At 52.3% G+C, this 17,956-nt stretch overlaps 2 protein-coding genes across 2 annotated transcripts; one reads left to right on the forward strand and one right to left on the reverse strand.

The window, feature by feature from the left end:
* Window positions 1-863: 863 nt before the first annotated feature.
* On the reverse strand, window positions 864-6,201 carry CHPF2 (chondroitin polymerizing factor 2). Its single transcript, XM_017838303.1, has 4 exons — window positions 5,930-6,201; window positions 3,210-3,774; window positions 2,613-2,795; window positions 864-2,348 (listed from the first exon to the last, which is right to left on the reverse strand). The coding sequence occupies exons 1-4, from the start codon at window positions 6,199-6,201 to the stop codon at window positions 1,086-1,088; spliced, it is 2,283 nt and encodes a 760-aa protein (XP_017693792.1). The 3' UTR covers window positions 864-1,085.
* Window positions 6,202-6,647: 446 nt separating this feature from the next.
* ABCF2 (ATP binding cassette subfamily F member 2) lies at window positions 6,648-17,267 on the forward strand. Its single transcript, XM_017838293.1, has 15 exons — window positions 6,648-6,717; window positions 6,933-7,100; window positions 9,496-9,708; window positions 10,607-10,789; window positions 11,103-11,274; window positions 11,429-11,524; window positions 12,622-12,724; window positions 12,807-12,902; window positions 13,008-13,127; window positions 13,684-13,773; window positions 14,003-14,113; window positions 14,375-14,437; window positions 14,900-15,028; window positions 15,844-16,047; window positions 16,662-17,267. Exons 2-15 carry the CDS (start codon window positions 6,947-6,949, stop codon window positions 16,797-16,799), a joined length of 1,872 nt encoding a protein of 623 aa, XP_017693782.1. The 5' UTR covers window positions 6,648-6,717; window positions 6,933-6,946; the 3' UTR covers window positions 16,800-17,267.
* The last annotated feature ends 689 nt before the right edge of the window (window positions 17,268-17,956 follow it).

Below are 17,956 nucleotides of genomic sequence, written 5' to 3' on the forward strand. Positions count from 1 at the left end.
AAAAGTAAAAAGATTAGTGGGGTCCTGATGGATACCAGGTTAAACATAAGCCAGCAGTGTTCCCTCCAAGCAAAGGTGGCGACAGCATCCTGGGCTGCAGCAGGAGGGCTGTGGCCAGCAGGTAAAGGGCAATGAGCTATCTCCTCAGCACAGGTGAGACACACCTGGAGTCCTGTGTCCAGTCTAGGCTCCCCAGTGCAAGACAGACATGGACATACTGGAGCAAGTCCAGCAAAGGAACGTGGAGATGTTAAGTAATGGGAGTGTCAGTCCTAACAGTGAGACTGCAAGAACTGGGATTGTTTCACCTGGACAACAGGCTCAGCACAGTCTCATCCATGTGTCTCAGTGATGGGAGAATGTAAGGAAGACACAAACAGTTTCTGCTCAGTGGTCTCTGGTGACATTGCAAGAGGCAACAGGCACAAACTGAAATGCAAAAAATTTCATTTAAACATGAGAAAGAACTTTTCGGCTGTAAAAGTTACTACACACAGGGGCATACTGCCAGGAGGGATTGTGGGGTCTCCATCCCCAAGACATTTAAACTGGAACAGCTCTGAAGCTCTGGAAGAGTCAAACACAGCAAAGTGAAAGTGGTTGAACAGCTTTGCCCAGCTGAATTGGACAAGTTGTGTTTATGCCTCTTGAAAAAGTGAATGCATAAACACACAAACACATAGGAGGGTGCAACAACAGCCCTGAGAGTACCAAGTCAGGGTAACTTTGTCCCAGTATGTAGCTCATGCTCGCTCTCTCCATGCACTGCTCAGCAGAATTGCACAGCTTTAAGGTCAGCTCTGCAGCTTGTCTCACTTCCCTCATCCCAGAGGCTGCAAAGTTTACAAGTGACCACATTAGTCTGCCTGGAAAGAAAATTAAATTTATTTAAAAAACCCAAACCAAACAAACCAAACCCCCTCCACAGAAACAGCCTCTCTCCGTAGCCCGTGTGCCTCAGAGTGGGGCCCAGAAAGTCTTCCTCCTCCCTTGACCTCACATGCCCTTCACCCATGGCAAGGCTGGAAAGGGGATGGAAAGTGCCAAGTGTTAAGGTGCTAAGAAGCTCTTGATGTTTCCATCTCTCAAGTGCTGTTGGCCTGTTCCTGCTCAAAGAGGGCCATGGCCAAATGTGAGCGGGACGCGAGTCCTTCCAAGTTGCTGAGCACACAGCGGTGGTACAGCTCCTCACTGAGCCGGGGGTTGCAGCTCCTCAGGGTGTACTTCTGCACCAGCCCTGGCTCCACAGCCCTGAACAGGTGCAGACCAGAATAGTGGAGGAAGACATCAAATACCTCCATGCTCTCCAGCACCTCATCTCGGTCCAGGATATCGGCTGCGAGCTTGGTACGTGCTGTCATATAGTCAGAATTATAAAAGCAGGCCTCAGCAAAGGAATGTCTGTCAAAATGCCCATCCCTCAGGAAGTCAGTGCTGGAGGAAGCTGTCTGCTCACCACGGTACACCAGCGCGGGGTTGAACTCCTGGAAATGCACAGGAAAAAAGACCTGCCAGTTGCTTATGGTATTCATGCGGCAGCGGTTCAGGAACTCCATGTTGATTTCTGTCCAGACACTGGCCAAGAAGAACAGTGTATCCACAGGGTGCTTCTTTGAGACTATATCCATGAGCTTCACTTGTGATGGCACCTCTGTTTTAACACTAATCCATGGGATTTTAACTTCTGCATAGCGTTTCTCCAGCTCTCCTACCATGGCTTTGACTCCAGCAAAAACATCCACCTGACCGACTCTCTGGGCATCGTAGGGATGGTAGACAAAAAGCAAAGTCAGCAAGGCATTATCATGCGTGTCCAGTGTGTTCATAGCAAACATATCCAGGAAGTTTGCCACATAATCCAGGTCCTGCACTGTCAAGGGAAGCACCAGCTGCACCCGTGTGGCCTCCGTCACATATGGCATGGGAATAATTTCCACCTTACTTAAGGGTCGCACCAAGCTCACTCGCTTAGCCAGAACGTGACTGTGGCCCTTCTGGGTGACAGCCTCCAGCAGCAGGTCCAGTGTGTACTCCATGCCCCGCGTGGGGTCAAAGCGCCGGTAGCCGTTGAGCAGCTGCCGCTTGCTGAAGCGGAGCAGGGGCTGGTACCGACGGTTCAGCTGCTCCAGCGCCGACTCAATGATCTCACCAACATCTGCTTTGCTGGCTCCAGATAGCTCACACTTTGGGGAGCCGTCAGGACAGGAGAAGAGGTGCTGCTCAGTGAAGTAGTCCCAGTTGATCACCTCAAAGCGGGACTTTGGAAGGAACGGGGCGTTTATTCCCACAGGCCAGGTCACGCCTGCCTCGCCTGCAGGGGTCAGTGCTGTCAAGTTCCTGATCTGCATCTGTGCAAACAGAGAGCACAAACTGAGCCCCACCACGTTCTCAAAGGGGTCCAGGCCAGCTCCCCTCCAGGCCCACCTCACCACCTACAAATGTCACACCAGCAGTTTCGGGTGTCAAAAGTGCTGTTTGTGAGACACAGGGCTGCAGCCTGTGTCTGGCTGACAGTCATCCACAAATGGAAGCAACAATCTTCCTCTACTGCACTAAAATAGAAGGAAATTTGTTTGGTCAAGGGCTTTTTGCAGGTGTTTCTCACCACATACCTGGAGGTCCTGTATCTCCCGGTAGGCTCTGTCCAGCTGGATCCTGCTGAACTGCTTGTGCAGCCGGTACATCAGGGTCATGTCGGAAACAGGGTGCACTGCAAGAGCTGCTTGGAACTCCTCTTCTTCCTCCTTCTCTGGCTCAGTATTCTTGGCCAGTTCATAGGTGTGATAATGCTGGCCCTGAAGCAGACAAAAGCCAGAAAGACTGGAATGGAATCCGAGTTCACAGAGCAGCTTTCCCTCACCCCAGACATGCACCCCCCCCTCTTTCCATATGGACTGAGATAAAAAGGTACGAGTCGTCCCTCCCACCCTAACCTCCATTTTCTTCTTGGTACCAACATGCCCTTTATCCTACCTCCAAAAACCTGTGGGTCAGACCCTGGTAGTAGGCCAAAAATTAAGTCACGTGTGTGCTCTCTATCTCAACATCACAGCTGTGATTCTGGGCCCCTCCCCGACGCTGCTATAGCACACAGCCCCTTCCTCCTCTGCAGCTCACAAAAAAGCCACTTTGCTACAGAGCAGGGACCAAGTAAGAGCATGGGCTCTGTCAGGCTCAGCTAACACAAAACCTGAGCTGGGAGGTAGTACCTGGAGCTGGGAAACGCAAGTGATGCCAAGGAAATCAATGATGCAACGGCCCAGCCACTCATCTGGCCGCACACTGAGTATCTCATTACGACAGCTGTCCAGGTGTGGGTGGAGCTTCAGCAGCAGGCTACGGGAGAGCAGGTAGCCAAAGCCCCCATGACAGTAGCGGGCCTGCTCATCCCCCCCGATGAACTCCTCCGCTCGCCCCAGGTACACATCCTGGTTAATGCTCAGGTGCGTCACCAGAGCCTTGACCTGCTCAGCCTGGGCATAGGTGTCATCTTGCATGATGTAGAACCAGTCATAGTCAGAACCAAAATGCTGATGGATATAGTTCATGGTCTCGTACATGAGCCAAATGGGCCGCTCGTCTCCATGGGCCACCAGCACCATTCCATGGGGCACCTTGGCACTGCGCAGCCCCGTGAAGTACAGCAGGCGTGGGAAGTGGTGGGCCACTGTCTTGTTCACTGCCACTGCCAACGTGTTCATGGTGGCCTTGGAGGTCAGCACAGCCACAAACAGTCTCTCATGGAATCCCAATTCTGTCTGGATATAGCGAGTTCTGTAAAGGAAGGACATATATATATAATGGCCAGTCTTCACGAGCGAAGATTTGGGAAAGGTCATTAACCCTTCGAGCCTGCGCAGTGGATTTTTTAGGTGAGACACAGCGTGCGCTGAACTGAGCCCACCCTTTAATCCTGAGGTTCATCTGCCAGGGCCGAGCAAGCTTGGACAGTGGCAGTGAGGGTCTCAGGACGTAGGTTTGTTTAGAGTGACCTTCTCTTAGATGGATTGCCTTACAAGGCTGACGAGCTCCATCTGCCCGGGGGCTGGGAATCGAACCCAGGTCGCAGCGGTGAGAGTCCTGCACCCTAACCACTAGACCACCAGGGGCCCCAAAGGAAGGACATACCTATATGACAAAGAGCTGGAGAAGAAAAATCAAGAATTATGGTAACTTGGGATAAATCCTTATTTGCTGGAGTCAACCCATGGTGAAACAGTCAAGCCTAGATGCAAAGCTTTAAGAGAAAACTCATTAGTGAAAATCCCATTTTGTGAAAACACTTGCTTCCTTCAAGGCAGCTACAATCTCACATCATTTATGTGAGCTAGAAAACCATGCCAGTGTAATTAAAATTAAAATACCACAGAGCTAACCACCAGCAGCTTAGGAGGTTTGCTCAATTAAACCACAGGAAGGACTGTTAAGGAGTCCCTAGTGCTGGGGGCTGGGGTGTGCCAGCTGCACGTGGGGCCCCAAGTGGCAGGAGATCACTGGAGCCCCAGGCCATGAGCCAGCAACAGTTGCTGGCCTTGGCCTAACAAAGGGTCCAAAGCCCTGCAGGACCTGGTGAACAAAGAGAAGACCCCAGACCAAAGCTCACCATTGGACCAAAAGGCACATGAGGACGCACGTGAAGAGCATGTAGAGAGATTGTGAGGGTACAACAGCCCAGGGGTCCCTTTGCTCAGAGTCCCTCTGCAGAGGCACCAGCCTGAGCTGTTCTGATGTTGCTGCACCACAAATAAAATACCTAAAGGAACCAAAGAAACTCTGCTACAGGGAGCCTGGGGTCGAGGGAACTTGTCTGACAGTGTGACTGTGGGTTGTGGAAGGAGCCGAGGGGGTACCTGTTGGGTCACCAGAGCCACCACTGCGAAGGGACCCCGGTCCCAGCAGTGACAGTCTGGGTGGTGCCAGTGTGACCCCCAGAGTGGCCCCTGGACGGTGAGGCAGGAAAGTTTCGTACAATACATTATTGCAGTGTATTACATTACATCGATAGATTACTGTAAATTGCTCAAAATTTCCTTAATGAATAGACTGCTTAGAAAAGTTTTGAAGAGTAATTTAACGTGTTCTATTAGACAGAGGTAACAAAAGAACCATAGAATTCCAGAACGGTTCGGTTGGAAGGGACCTCAAAGCTCATCCAGTCCCACCCCCTGCCATGGGCAGGGACACCTTCTACTAGCCCAGGTTGCTCCAAGCCCTGTCCAACCTGGCCTGGAACACTTCCAGGGATGGGGCAGCCACAGCTCCTCTGGGCAACCTGTGCCAGGGCCTCACCACCCTCACAGGGAAGAATTCCTTCCCAATATCCCATCTAACCCTGCCCTCTGTCAGTTTGAAGCCATTGCCCTTTTTCCTGTCCCTCCAGGCCCTTGTAAATAGTCACTCTCCATTTCTCCTGCAGGTTTCCTTCAGGTCCTAGAAGGCCACAGTCAGGTCACCCCACCCTCTCTTCTCCATCTGAATAATCCCAATTCTCTCAGTCTTTCCTTATAACAGAGGTGCTCCACCCCTCTGACCATCTTGGTGCCTCCTCTGGACTTGCACCAACCGCTCCATGTCCTTCCTGTGCTGGGCCCCAGGGCTGGAGGCAGCTCTGCAGGTGGGGTCTCACCTGAGGGGGCAGAGGGGCAGAATGCCTCCCGTATTGAAAAGAAATATTCTCAATCTTCTTGGGCACTTTTGTTGCCTTTTTTCCCCCCCTCAGGTTAATTTCCTAAACAAGTGTCTTCCACTCCTTTAAGGTGACAATCTTGGCCATCGCCTTGTTGCATCACGTTGTTCCTACACAAGGTAATTCAAACAGCAAATTCCACCTTGAACCTGTTCACTCACGCCGAGATTTAGAACCCCAAATACCACCCACACGTGACTATTTTCCCTGAAGGAAAGCCGGGCCAAAAAGCACAGAACTTACCTGAGCACTTTTTTGTAAGGCTTGTTGGGGTCTCTGTAGTACGGCACAATGCGGGGCCTGAAGTCTTCGTGGCCCGGGCCCGGCCCCCCCTCCGCTGCCTCGGGCGGAGCCCCGCGGGCGGGCGGCGCGGGTCGGCCCGGTGCCAGGCATCGCTCCTCGGCCGCGCCGTGGCTCCAGGAGGCACGCAGGAGGCTCAGGCTACAGCCGAGGGACAGCCCGAGCAGCAGCGGCAGCGCGGGCCGCAGCGCGCCCAGCACCGCGCCCAAGCGCATCGCGGCAGCTACGGCCGGACCGAGCTCCCGGGGGACATGGCGAGCGGGCCTCTCTCACCCGCAGGCCGGCGGCAGCACCGAGGGCGGGCCGGGGCTCCGGGCCGAGGGCGCGGGAGACGGCGGCGGGTCCGTCCCGTCCGCGCTGCGCCGCTGCCACCTCACCCGCCGCATCGCCCCTCGCCCTTCCGCTTCCGCTCCGCTCTCGATGGTGCCGGGCGGCCGCTCCGCCCCCCCGCCTCTATGGTACCGCAGGGGCGGGGCGGGGCCGGCTCGGGGCACGCCGGGAGGCGCGGCGGCCGCCCAGGGCCGAGCGCCGCCCGGCGCCGGTGACGCTCGGCGCTGCGATTGGCCGGCGCGCCGGGGGGGGCCGGGTGACACTCGGCGCTGCGATTGGCCGGCGCGCCGGGGGGGGCTGGTGACATTCGGCGCTGCTATTGGCCGGCGCGCTGGGGGGGCGGGGCGCGCGCACGCGGTCGCGGTGGGGCTGTTGCGACAGAAGGAAAGCGCGAGAGGCCGGTGCGCGCGGGCCCGGGGGGCGCGGGGCGGGAGCGGCCGGGCCGGGCAGCGCGGGCAGCCCAGCGGGCGGGCGGGCGGGAGCCCTCGACAGGACCGGGCGGCGCAGCGTGCTACGGGCCGGGGCCGCCGGCTCGCGGGGCCGCCGGGGCGGGGAACGGGGGCGGGGCGACTCGGGGCGGCGCGGCCTAACGGCGCCTGTCTCCCCTCCATCTCAGCCCCCCCCCGCGCCATGCCCTCCGACCTGGCCAAGAAGAAGGCGGCCAAGAAGAAGGAGGCGGCCAAGGCCCGGCAGCGGCCGCGCCGGGCCCCAGAGGAGAACGGCGATGCCGGGACGGAGCCGCAGGAGGTCCGGCCCCCGGAGGCCAACGGGACGGCGCTGCCAGGTGAGGGGGCGGCCAGTCCCGTGTCTGCCCTGGGTGTCCCGTGGTGGGGGGCCCGGCTGGGGCTCGGCGGTGCCCCGGCTGGGTGAGCCGGGACATTGATTCTCTTCGGATGAAACCCCTCGGGCACGGGCTGCGCCGAGCCGGGCGGCTGCGGCAGCTGCCGTCTGGGCCACTCTGCCCCGGGGCAGCAGGACCCCCCGGGGGCTCCACATGGGCCGTGTGTGTGAAGGATGCCCGTGGCCCTCGGTCGAGGCACGGCAGTGTGAAGATGGAAAGGGCTGATGATGTCTCCCCCCTCAGACAGACACTGTCCCGATCTTCTGGGCATCTACTTGATGCCCAGACCTTTTTGGATTTTTTTTTTTGGTGTTTTGTTTTGTTTGGGGTTTTCTTTCTTGCTGCAGGGACCACTGCAGCACTTGAATTCTTTCTGTTCTTACTGCTATTGCTCTCACCCTCTCCTCACCTGTTTCTCTGGGACGTACCTGGTTTGCAGAGTCTGAGAGCCTGTCTCTAAAAGAGACTTTGTGTCTGTTAAAGAGAGAGACTTTGTCAGAGGGCGCTGTCGGCCCTGAAGGACATAGGTAACGCTTACCGAGGGACAGCTTGCTTTCGCAGCCACGGGGCTCTCCCCCCGTGCGGGGCTCTCGCTCTCGCTCGCCCTCTCTCTCGCTCTGCCTCTCTCCCCCTCTCCCCGCCCCGTGTGAAGCTGACTCTCTGTCTCTGCCCTTGCGGGGCTCTCTCTCTCTCTCTCTCTCTCTCTCTCTGTCTCTCTGTCCCTCTCTGTCATTTGCATATCGCCTCCCTATTGGTGCAGCCCGGGGCGGGCGGGGCGGTGGGAGCGGCGGGGCCTGTGCCGGGACCGGCGGGAATCTGGGAAAGGCTCTTCCCCCCGGAGGGGGTCACAGTCACAGAATATGCCGAGTTGGAAGGGATTCACAAGGATCGTCGAGTGCAACTTCTAGCCCTGCACAGGAACAGCCCCAGCAATCCCAGCATGTGCCCCAGAGTATCATCGAAACACTCATGGAGCTCTGGCAACCTTGGTGCTGTGCCCACTGCCCTGGGGAGCCTGTTCGGTGCCCCACTACCCTCTGGGGAAAGAACCTTTTCTCATATCCAACCTATACCAGGCTTTGGAACAGCCCCCTAGGGCAGTAGTGTCATGGCCCCAAGCCTGGCAGAGCTCAAGGAACGTTTGGACAGTGCTCTTGGGCCATGGTGACATTGTTTGGGTATCCTGTGCCAGGCCAGGATACCCAGCTGGACTGGGTGATACTGGGGGATCCCTTCCAGCTCAGGAGATCCTGTGATTCCATATGGGTCGATACTGGCATGTTTCTTATTGGGAGTTCTCCATGAGCTATTTACACATCAGGGGGAAAACGCCCTTGCCCCTCTTTGCTTCCTGCTCTGTGGCACTGTCCAGAGGGGTCCCGTGTGACCACCAGTGACATTTTGTGCTCCTTGGCTGAGGCACATTTTCTGTGGTGTTCACAGTGATTTGGCTGAGTGGGTGATTTTGCCAGGAGCACTAGATACTAGCAGCCAGGCTGTCGTTCAGCTCTCTGCTCTGAGCAGCAGCGGCGCTGCCGAGATCCCCAGTGCCATTTGCTGCTTCCAAGGGCAGCATCTCACCGAGCAGTGAAGTTGGGCTGCAAAAGAAGGTCAGCATGACAGGAAAGAGAGTAGCGAGGCCCTGGCACAGGCTGCACAGAGAAGCTCTGGCTGCCCCATCCCTGGAAGTGTTCCAGGCCAGGTTGGTTGGGGCTTGGAGCAACCTGGGCTTGTGGAAAGTGTCCCTGCCCCTGGCAGGGGGTTTGGAATTAGATGCTCTTTAAGGTCCAACCCAAACCATTCTAGGATTCTGTGACTGTATGATTTGCTGTTACTGTAGGAGGAAAGGAAGAGGGAAACATGCAGATGGACATAGTAGCTTCTCCAAAAATGAGTAGAGCCTGTTCCAATGCTGCTGCTTCTTCTCTAACCTTTCCCTTCATTCATTTTCTAGCCAATTTTATTTTGGCTAGCCCTTTCCTTAAGCTTGCAAGCAGTACTCTGTAAGGTCTCTTCCTATCCTAGTACTTCCTGCAGGAGGGGTTAGTCTCATGACACTCAGATAACTGGCTCGCTCTTCTGGCTGCTGACTTAATTCTGATGGTCCTATTTCATTTATATGGTATTTAGATATTCAGCAGGTGGAAGCTCCTGTTAGACTATGTATATCCATCTGCTAAGATGAAACGCTGAGTGTCATTGCATCTGAGCGTCCTCGACTCTTCCATAGAAATGGAGGCTGGGAGTTGTTTTTGTACCCCTGGGCCTTTCTGTACAGGGGCTTATGGCTTCCCTTGTATTTGTAAATTAGTAACGCTTCTGATCTTTCTGCGTATAGAGGTGGATGCTCTTACAAAGGAGCTGGAGGACTTTGAATTGAAGAAAGCTGCTGCCCGAGCTGTGACAGGAGTGCTGGCCTCCCACCCCAACAGCACTGATGTGCACATCATTAACCTCTCCCTGACCTTCCACGGCCAGGAGCTGCTGAGTGACACCAAACTGGAGCTGAACTCTGGGAGACGCTATGGCCTGATCGGACTCAATGGCATTGGTAAGCTGTGGGGAAGTGACGTGGCTCCCTGGATCTCAGTGAGGGTGTTGTGCTGCTGAGGAGCTGGGCAGGTGCAGGTGGGAGATGCTGGAAACTGGAAAGAGGGCTGTTGGACAGACATGGCTGGGCCATGGCAGTTCGTGTTCTCCCATGTCTGGATTGCTGATAGAAGTCTGAGAGTGCATTCTGGCTTTGGACTGTGCATTTGAACTTGTTTCGGTGGAGAATTGGGTGAGATGTCTGGGATCTGTAAATCTGTCTGATTCCTGTTTACATGATTTGCTTAGTCGTGCCAGTAAACCGAATACTGATGGTAGTGGTCAAAGAATGTGCACATTATGGAGGAGTAAAGAGTGTGTGGTTTGGCCTGACTGGGAAAACAACTGTACAGTGCCTGGAGAAGGTGACGCTACATTGAGAGATGCAGAATATGGGTGTGATTAGAGAAGTGCTAGTAAGAGTGACCAGCTGCTTTAACCTTCAGGAAAACACTAGTGTTCTCTAGTGATGAGTACTTTACTTCCCTCTATGTTAGAAGTCTTTGGAATATGGGGCCCTGGTAACAGCTGTTAGACCTGGTTAGACAGCAGGAAGTACAACAAAGTTCTCTAAATCTGAGCAAGGGCTGAAGTGAAGTGGTTTCCAAAAAGCTTCTTCATGTCTCAGTCCTGTCCTTGGGGTGGTGAGCCTTAGCTGTGAGGGCAGCTTGTCACAGTGAGGCAGTGGGCTTTGCTGTGTCTCCAAGTCTTCTGGCCTCTTGGGCAAGAAATTGCTCAGGATTTTCTGGGCTTGAAAAGGGAGGGAGTCAATGGGATCTGAGTGCATTTCTTCTGTTTCGCTGTGACATTGGATCTCACTGAATCCAACAATTAATTGTGGAGTGGTTATCTGCACACAGGGAAATCCATGCTTTTATCAGCTATTGGGAAGCGAGAAGTGCCCATCCCAGAGCATATTGACATCTATCACCTGACGCGAGAGATGCCCCCCAGTGACAAGACCCCTCTGCAGTGTGTGATGGAGGTGGATACAGAGAGGGCCATGCTGGAGCGAGAGGCAGAACGTCTGGCTCATGAAGACGGTAAAGCTTCTCCAAGTCCCAGGGGACATTTCCTCCATTTCCTTCCCCACCAAAGAAAATTTGGGTTCCTTGGCGGAGTTTTCACATGTTGTGGTACCTATTTCCCCCAGCTGCCACATGGCAGTGACGCTAATGGAATGACAATTCTTTGGATGAATTATTCCATGCAGCTTCTTAAGAAGCATCTCAGGCTTGGGAATGGAGGGTGCTGAATAGAAGTAGGGCAGAGGGCTTGTGAGCTTTCCTAGCTGTGCAGAGGTGCAGCTGAGAGCCCTTTACTGGCAGAGGTGCTGACAGGCAGGCTCTCTTTCAGCGGAATGTGAGAAACTCTTGGAGCTATATGAACGTTTGGAGGAGCTGGATGCTGATAAGGCAGAAGCACGGGCCTCACGTATCCTTCACGGCTTGGGGTTCACGCCAGCCATGCAGAGGAAAAAGCTGAAGGACTTCAGTGGTGGCTGGCGAATGAGGGTGGCGCTTGCCAGGTGAGTGCTATAGTGCCTGCTGCCTCCTGGGAGAATGCCCGCCTGCTCCTGACTCTGAAGAGCCATGGACACAGTTCTGAGAACTCAGAGCAGAACTAAGAGATTTTGGGTTACCCGCACTCACCCTACGCCGTCATCTCCCCTGTCCTTGCAGAGCCCTCTTCATTCGGCCTTTCATGCTGCTGCTCGATGAGCCCACAAACCACCTTGACTTGGATGCCTGTGTGTGGTTGGAGGAAGAGCTGAAAACGTAAGCACAGAGGAGTTTGCTGCTTCTGTGGGTTGCACTTTTCTGCTGGAACATCTTGTCAGCATGTGAGCAAGTGCTGCAGGAGTAACTGTCTATGGTTCTTGTGGGTACATAACTGTGTTGTGGTAGCAGTGACATCTTCTGCTTGCTGCTGTGTGGGATTCTTGATGCAAGGGTAACAAATTCAAGACAGGCCCCGTCTCCCTGTCACTGAAGAAATGAGAAATGCTGGGTTGTACTCCCAAGTTAAAGAGGCTTCCTGGAAAGCCAGGAGCAGGCCTTGGCAGCCTGTGTACAAGCACCGTGTGCTGTACCAGTAGCATGAGCTTTCTAGACCTGGCTCCCAGCTCATCTCCCCGCCCACCGTTTCTCTGTTTTAGCTGAACTGTAGTATCTGAGTGTGCTGGTTTCATCTATTGTGTTGGTGACTGGTTTTCGTAAACAAAGGTAAAATGTGAAGGTGTAAGGCAAAAAGCTTAGGAATAGTTATGAAACTCAGGTTATCTGGGGTGTACATTAAAAGGACTGTATTGTGAGAGGGGCTTTGCCTTTGCAGAGGTTTTTCCATCGGCTTTGTCAGTTAAATCTTTTGCATCCTTCCTTTAAAAGTCAGATGTTTTAGGGAAGTAGTTTGAACTTCTTTTTGGGAGGCATTGACCCATCGTTGTACGGAATTGGAGTGGAGCCAGGCACAAGGTGCCTAACAGATGGGAGTCTACACAAAAGGGAAAGTGAGCAGTGAAGGTTGAAACTTCTTGGAAGTGTGATGCTAATGAAGTCAGCTACATCAGTAGCATGAGTCACCTGCCACATGGGCAGCCAGCCCTGGGCTCCTTGTGACAACAGACAAAGACTGGTCCAGTGGTGCGGGGTGTTTTACCACAGTGAAAGGTGTTGGCAGGATTTACTCCCAGCAGCTGGTTGTAGCTGCTTTCCTGCCAGTTTCCTAGAGCATCTCCCAGGCTGTGACCTTTTTGTTCTTAATCTGATTGAAGGCAAGAGAAATCTGGTGCATGTGAAGCCTTTGTCACCATCAAGGCCAACAAACAGGAATTCTTTTCCTGGCTTAGTCTCTAACAACTTACGTGGTGCCGCAGGTTCAAGCGGATCCTTGTGCTGATATCCCACTCCCAGGACTTCCTGAATGGCGTCTGCACCAACATCATCCACATGCACAACCGCAAACTCAAGTACTACACAGTGAGTAAATTGTGCCCCGTGCCACCAGCAGAAACAGGAGCTGTTCTCTGGGCACATCTGATATCCCATGGTCTCTTTCCAGGGAAATTATGATCAGTATGTAAAGACTCGTTTGGAACTAGAAGAAAATCAAATGAAGCGATTCCACTGGGAGCAAGATCAGATCGCCCATATGAAGGTACCTGCCTGGCTGCATAAGCACCTTCCTACCCATGCAGGTGGGCATGCCTGCCCCTTCTCAACCTTGTCTCTGTGGCTTTTGGCTGACTTTGCTTTGTTGCAGAATTACATTGCACGATTTGGCCATGGCAGTGCAAAGCTGGCCAGGCAAGCTCAGAGCAAGGAGAAGACTCTTCAAAAGATGATGGCTTCTGGCTTGACAGAGAGAGTTGTGAATGATAAGGTAGGATCACACATGGGATTGCATCTAGGGATCAGCGTTGGAAACCTGGGCTACAGAAGTAGAATGATCTTTAGCAGACAGAAGGAATGGCTGACAAAGCTGGGAGCAAGAACAAGATACCCTTCCTGATGCCAAGGATCCCTGTACTCAGCATGGAATAATGCTGAACAGTGGGAAGAGGAGGAGGAATTTTTAGGGGAGGAAAGTGGAATTGTCATACCATTGAGGCTATTTTGCAGATACAGATATCAGAAATGGGTGCCAAAGGCTCATAGGAGATGGGGGAGGATTCTCAGAGCAACTCCTACTTGTTTGAAGAGTACAAGCCCACATTTACTTCAAGGGGGAAAAAATAGGGACTTGTTAGGCAGCAGATGAGCTTGCAAGCAGCTCATCAGAATATACCTGTGAGTAAGTTGATAGAGGGGCTTATAAAAAGTTGCAGTCTGGTGCCTTGGTCTGCAGCTGATGTTGGTAGTGAGGGATGGTTGTACCAGAATGTCCGGGCTGTCTCGTGCTCCGGGGTGTCTCACAGGTGGATATTCTGTGTTAACAGACTTTGTCATTCTACTTCCCACCCTGTGGGAAAATCCCCCCTCCTGTCATCATGGTGCAGAATGTCAGCTTCAGATACAGCAAGGATGGGGTGAGTATGGGGAGTGTGCATACACAGATCCCTTGTGCTTCTGCTTGGTTTGGGAGTGGGAGGCATTTGGCTGAGCTTCCTGATCAGGCTGCAGCATATGACTAGTGGAGCAAACTCCTTGGCAGTGTTAATGCTGGGTCTGCTGAGGACAGAGCATTACAGGTGCAGCAGAGGGGTCTGGGGAGCAGTGAAAAAGCATAATATGTGGTATGATTTTTGTGGTTTTCAGCCATGGATCTATAATAACTTGGAGTTTGGGATTGACCTGGATACCCGTGTAGCTCTCGTTGGACCCAATGGAGCCGGAAAGTCAACACTGCTGAAACTGCTCACAGGAGAGGTTTGCTTCCTGCATTGTCTACCCTGCTCTGGACCTTTATTCTTGGGATAGTCTTCAACAAAGCTGCACTTATTTGCCAGAACACCCCAGTCTCAGGCCTTGGAAATCCTGAGGTCTCGTTGCAGTATAGGGCTTTTTCTCTCAGATTACGTGTTCAGGCTGCCTCCCCTGTGCCAGAGTGGAGATGGCTGGATTCTGTATTTCTGACATACAGCAAGAGGAGAGATTTCCTGCTGAAATGATTTTATCTTCCCTTTCTAGCTGCTGCCCACAGATGGGATGATTCGCAAGCACTCACATGTGAAGATCGGTAGATACCACCAGGTACTCCCTGCAGCAGCCCCCAGGGACAGGGAATGTAGAGGAAAAAGCTGTCAGGAATGAGGAAACTTGCCCCTCTAGTTCTTCTTCTAAGGCCCCTCCCACTGCTGCCCTTCTGTACCCAGAGAAGGGGGAAGGAACTGTCCATGGAATGGGCTCCAGCTCATGTCCTTACCCTGCTGACTGTGGTCCTTCCCGTTCAGCCTCCCACCTGCTAATGGCAGAGCTGGTTGCCTTGTGTTTGGTGGTGGACAAACCTGCTATTCTGAAACAGCACTCTGCTCCTGAAATTAAAGCTGTCCCATAATAGTTCAGCGCAGGGCCTATCCTGTGGGTAGGATTATTGGCTCTTGTGTTCTGCCGCTCAGCTGGTACCAGAGGGGTGTGAGGTGTAAGGGGGGATGTGCTTTGGGCCATGAAGTGGGTGCCCTGCACAGCCTGAAGCTGACTTTTCTTCTCTGGCAGCACTTGCAAGAGCAGTTGGACTTAGACCTCTCACCCCTGGAGTACATGCTGAAATGCTACCCAGAGATCAAGGAGAAGGAGGAGATGAGGAAAATCATTGGCAGATATGGTCTGACAGGGAAGCAGCAGGTAAGTGTGAGCTGTTGAGGTTTGCTTTTTGCTCATTAGGGGAGTAGAGCTGCTGTGTTTTCTGTTCCTCCACTGATGTCTGACAGTGTGATACAGTATGCAGCATGGCTCACCGTAGCATCAAAATCCAATCCTTTGAAATGGGAGAAAAAAATGGCTCACAGCAAGACTTGGGTTGGAACGGGTGACCCCCTCAGAATCTGGGTGAAAAAAAGACAAGTTGTGTACACAACACTACACTACACTACACTAACTTGTGCTAGACCTGAGCACACTTTAATTGTAACTTGAACTAGTTCGCTTATCTCTCATTTCTGAGATGAATACCAGCCAGAAGTGTTAGAAGATCTCAGCTGGGTGGGAGGTCCCCTTGGTTCAGACAAGAGGCTCACCAGTGGTACTAGTAAGTCCGAGCATGACGTGCTCCTGTACATCATACGTCACGTGTGTGACAGGAGGTGTCAATGTCACTGCAGTTTAGTGTTGATTTTTGCATTGTTTTTGCCATTTATCACTGCAGAAGTTGAGAGTAGTTTTTTGGTTATATCATTGAACACCAGTCAGACCCCAGTCAACTGTCCTTGCACATCTTTGGCACAAGCTGGGTCTTGCTGGGGAGACTCATTCTTCAGAAGCCCCTGGAATTCCCTTGTTCCATGGGTGGGAGAAGCTCAGTGTAGGTATAAGGCTGACTGAACATTTGTCCTCTTGTGTCATGGAGCTGCTGGGAGCCCAGGGTGAGACCCAAGTGTTCTGGGTCAGGGTGGCAGGCTGTGAGGTGCCTGCAGAGCCCGAGCTGTGTCTGTGTTGGGCAGGTGAGCCCCATCAGGAACCTCTCGGATGGGCAGAAGTGCCGTGTGTGCTTCGCCTGGCTGGCCTGGCAGAACCCCCACATGCTCTTCCTGGACGAGCCCACCAACCACCTGGACATAGAAACCATAGATGCTCTGGCAGATGCTATCAATGAGTTTGAAGGAGGAATGATGCTTGTCAGCCATGACTTCAGACTCATCCAGCAGGTAACAAAAGTCATGAATTTTGTCAGAGCACCTTTTTAACACTTGAAGTAATTAAAACAAGGTGTTTTCAACTCACTGGCTTTTACATATCCCAAAAAGATGGGTGAGTGAAAAAAAATCACTGCACACAATTCCTTTACTGTGTTCATGTTAAACAATTATTGAGATAGCCCAGGAAAATATTAGGAACTTGAAATATAGAAAAAAACCTAACACAAATGTCAAATACTGATTTGTCAGCTATAGCTTTGGCCGCAACTTCAGGTATAATTTTATTTTTCAGTGTGTTATATCCAAGTAGTTCAGGTCAAGAACTACTTTTGTTTCAATTCCCAGTTTAGCAAGAAAGGCTTTTCTTCTTAATGCATGAACGAAATCAGAAATGTAGAGGGGTCCAGGATTTTCAGTTATAAAATCTTGTATAAATTATGCAGAAAAAAACAAGGAAGATGTTTCTCTGTAGATGCTTTGTTTGGTAGTTGAAATGTGAGAGTTACTGAACTTTTCTTGCCAGACTTCAGAGAATAGTTTTTAGTTAACTTTATCATTTTGATAAGATTATAAAATGCTGTACTGCAAACCTCTCCTCCTCCTCCTCGTGTGCTTGTTCTCAGGTTGCGCAGGAGATCTGGGTCTGTGAGAAGCAGACAATCACCAAGTGGCAAGGGGACATCCTTGCCTACAAGGAACATCTCAAGTCAAAGCTGGTGGATGAGGACCCGCAGCTCACCAAACGGACCCACAACGTATGAGCTGAGGAGCCCCTGGCCCCGGTGCTCTGTGGGGCCGGCGGTGGCCACGAGTCACCCGCCCGCCGGCAGGAGCGGGACTGCTGCTCTCGCTGGCTTTGTTCTAGGATTGCTGCAATACTGCTTCCCCTCGACTTGCCTTGCACCTCTGTGTCTGGACAGAGCTCTTCTCTCCCAGTCTGGCTACATTTGGGCAACCGTTTCCATATTAAGATGATGTCCCATCCGAGCCAGGCCCTGGAATCTGATGGCCCAGGGTCACGGCAGCGGCCGTCAGGGTGTCTGAGCTGCAGTGTAACACAGGTGGAGACCCCAGCCCAGCTTCTCCTGCCTCTTCCTTCCCAATTTCTGCTTCAGTTTAGATACTTCACTTCAAACTCCTCTGGCCTTGGTTTGTTTTTAACTATTATTTAACAGTGTAATTAACAGATCTGCCTGAGAATCCATCAGTCAATAAAGAGGGAAGAACAATCTTGTCTTGTTTTGTGAGCTGTGGTAGTTGGGGCTTGCAGTGGCTGAGCTTTGAGTGAGGATCAACCCTTCCTGCTGAAGGTTCAGTTCCTCAGTACAGCCAAAGCTGTGGCAGAACTTGAGGGTTACATGAAGTGGTGAGTACTGAGCTCTGCAGGCACTAAGCAGTGAGCAGGACCCTCACACCTGGGACACCTCTGCTCAGCCAGAGCCAACACCGGGTTTCCAGCAGGTGACAGAAGGGGGAACAAGCCACTGATGCTTCTGTTGTAGATGGTGGCAGACACAAATTGAAAGGGTTGTGGATATCAAAGTCAGAAACACAAAGTAGATCTATGGAACGCCAGCATGTGTCCTCTGCAACACAGTGGGTCAGGTGTGGCTTTTTCCTTCTCCCTGAATTGTCTAATAATGAGACTCAGTAATGTAGGATTTCTGGACTATGAGTTATTTTGTCCTTGCAAGTTTCTTGCAGACTAACCAACTAAACTTATTTTGTTTGCAATAACAGATTTTTGAAAAAGTTGGTGTTTAAACCTCACCCTGTGCCACAGAAGCTTGAATAAAACAAATTTTTAATTTATTATTAAACAACTAAAAAGTACTAAAGGGAAAGGTAGCAAATCAAACCAAATAGATTCTTTTGATCATGAGTTATCATGACACATGAGAATGGCTGCACTGGTCAT

The sequence above is a fragment of the Lepidothrix coronata genome, unplaced genomic scaffold (assembly GCF_001604755.1).
Source record: "Lepidothrix coronata isolate B3197 unplaced genomic scaffold, Lepidothrix_coronata-1.0 Scaffold330, whole genome shotgun sequence".
Lineage (NCBI taxonomy): Eukaryota > Metazoa > Chordata > Aves > Passeriformes > Pipridae > Lepidothrix > Lepidothrix coronata.

Excerpts from the sequence above, each read along its gene's own strand:
- CHPF2 (XM_017838303.1), bottom strand. The coding sequence starts at position 6,201 with ATGCGCTTGGGCGCGGTGCTGGGCGCGCTGCGGCCCGCGCTGCCGCTG. Across the intron at positions 2,796-3,209 it reads CTTGCGTTTCCCAGCTCCAG|GGCCAGCATTATCACACCTA; the intron begins GTACTACCTCCC and ends TGTCTGCTTCAG. Across the intron at positions 2,349-2,612 it reads GGGAGATACAGGACCTCCAG|ATGCAGATCAGGAACTTGAC; the intron begins GTATGTGGTGAG and ends CTGTTTGCACAG.
- ABCF2 (XM_017838293.1), top strand. The coding sequence starts at position 6,947 with ATGCCCTCCGACCTGGCCAAGAAGAAGGCGGCCAAGAAGAAGGAGGCG. Across the intron at positions 7,101-9,495 it reads CAACGGGACGGCGCTGCCAG|AGGTGGATGCTCTTACAAAG; the intron begins GTGAGGGGGCGG and ends TTCTGCGTATAG. Across the intron at positions 9,709-10,606 it reads GATCGGACTCAATGGCATTG|GGAAATCCATGCTTTTATCA; the intron begins GTAAGCTGTGGG and ends ATCTGCACACAG.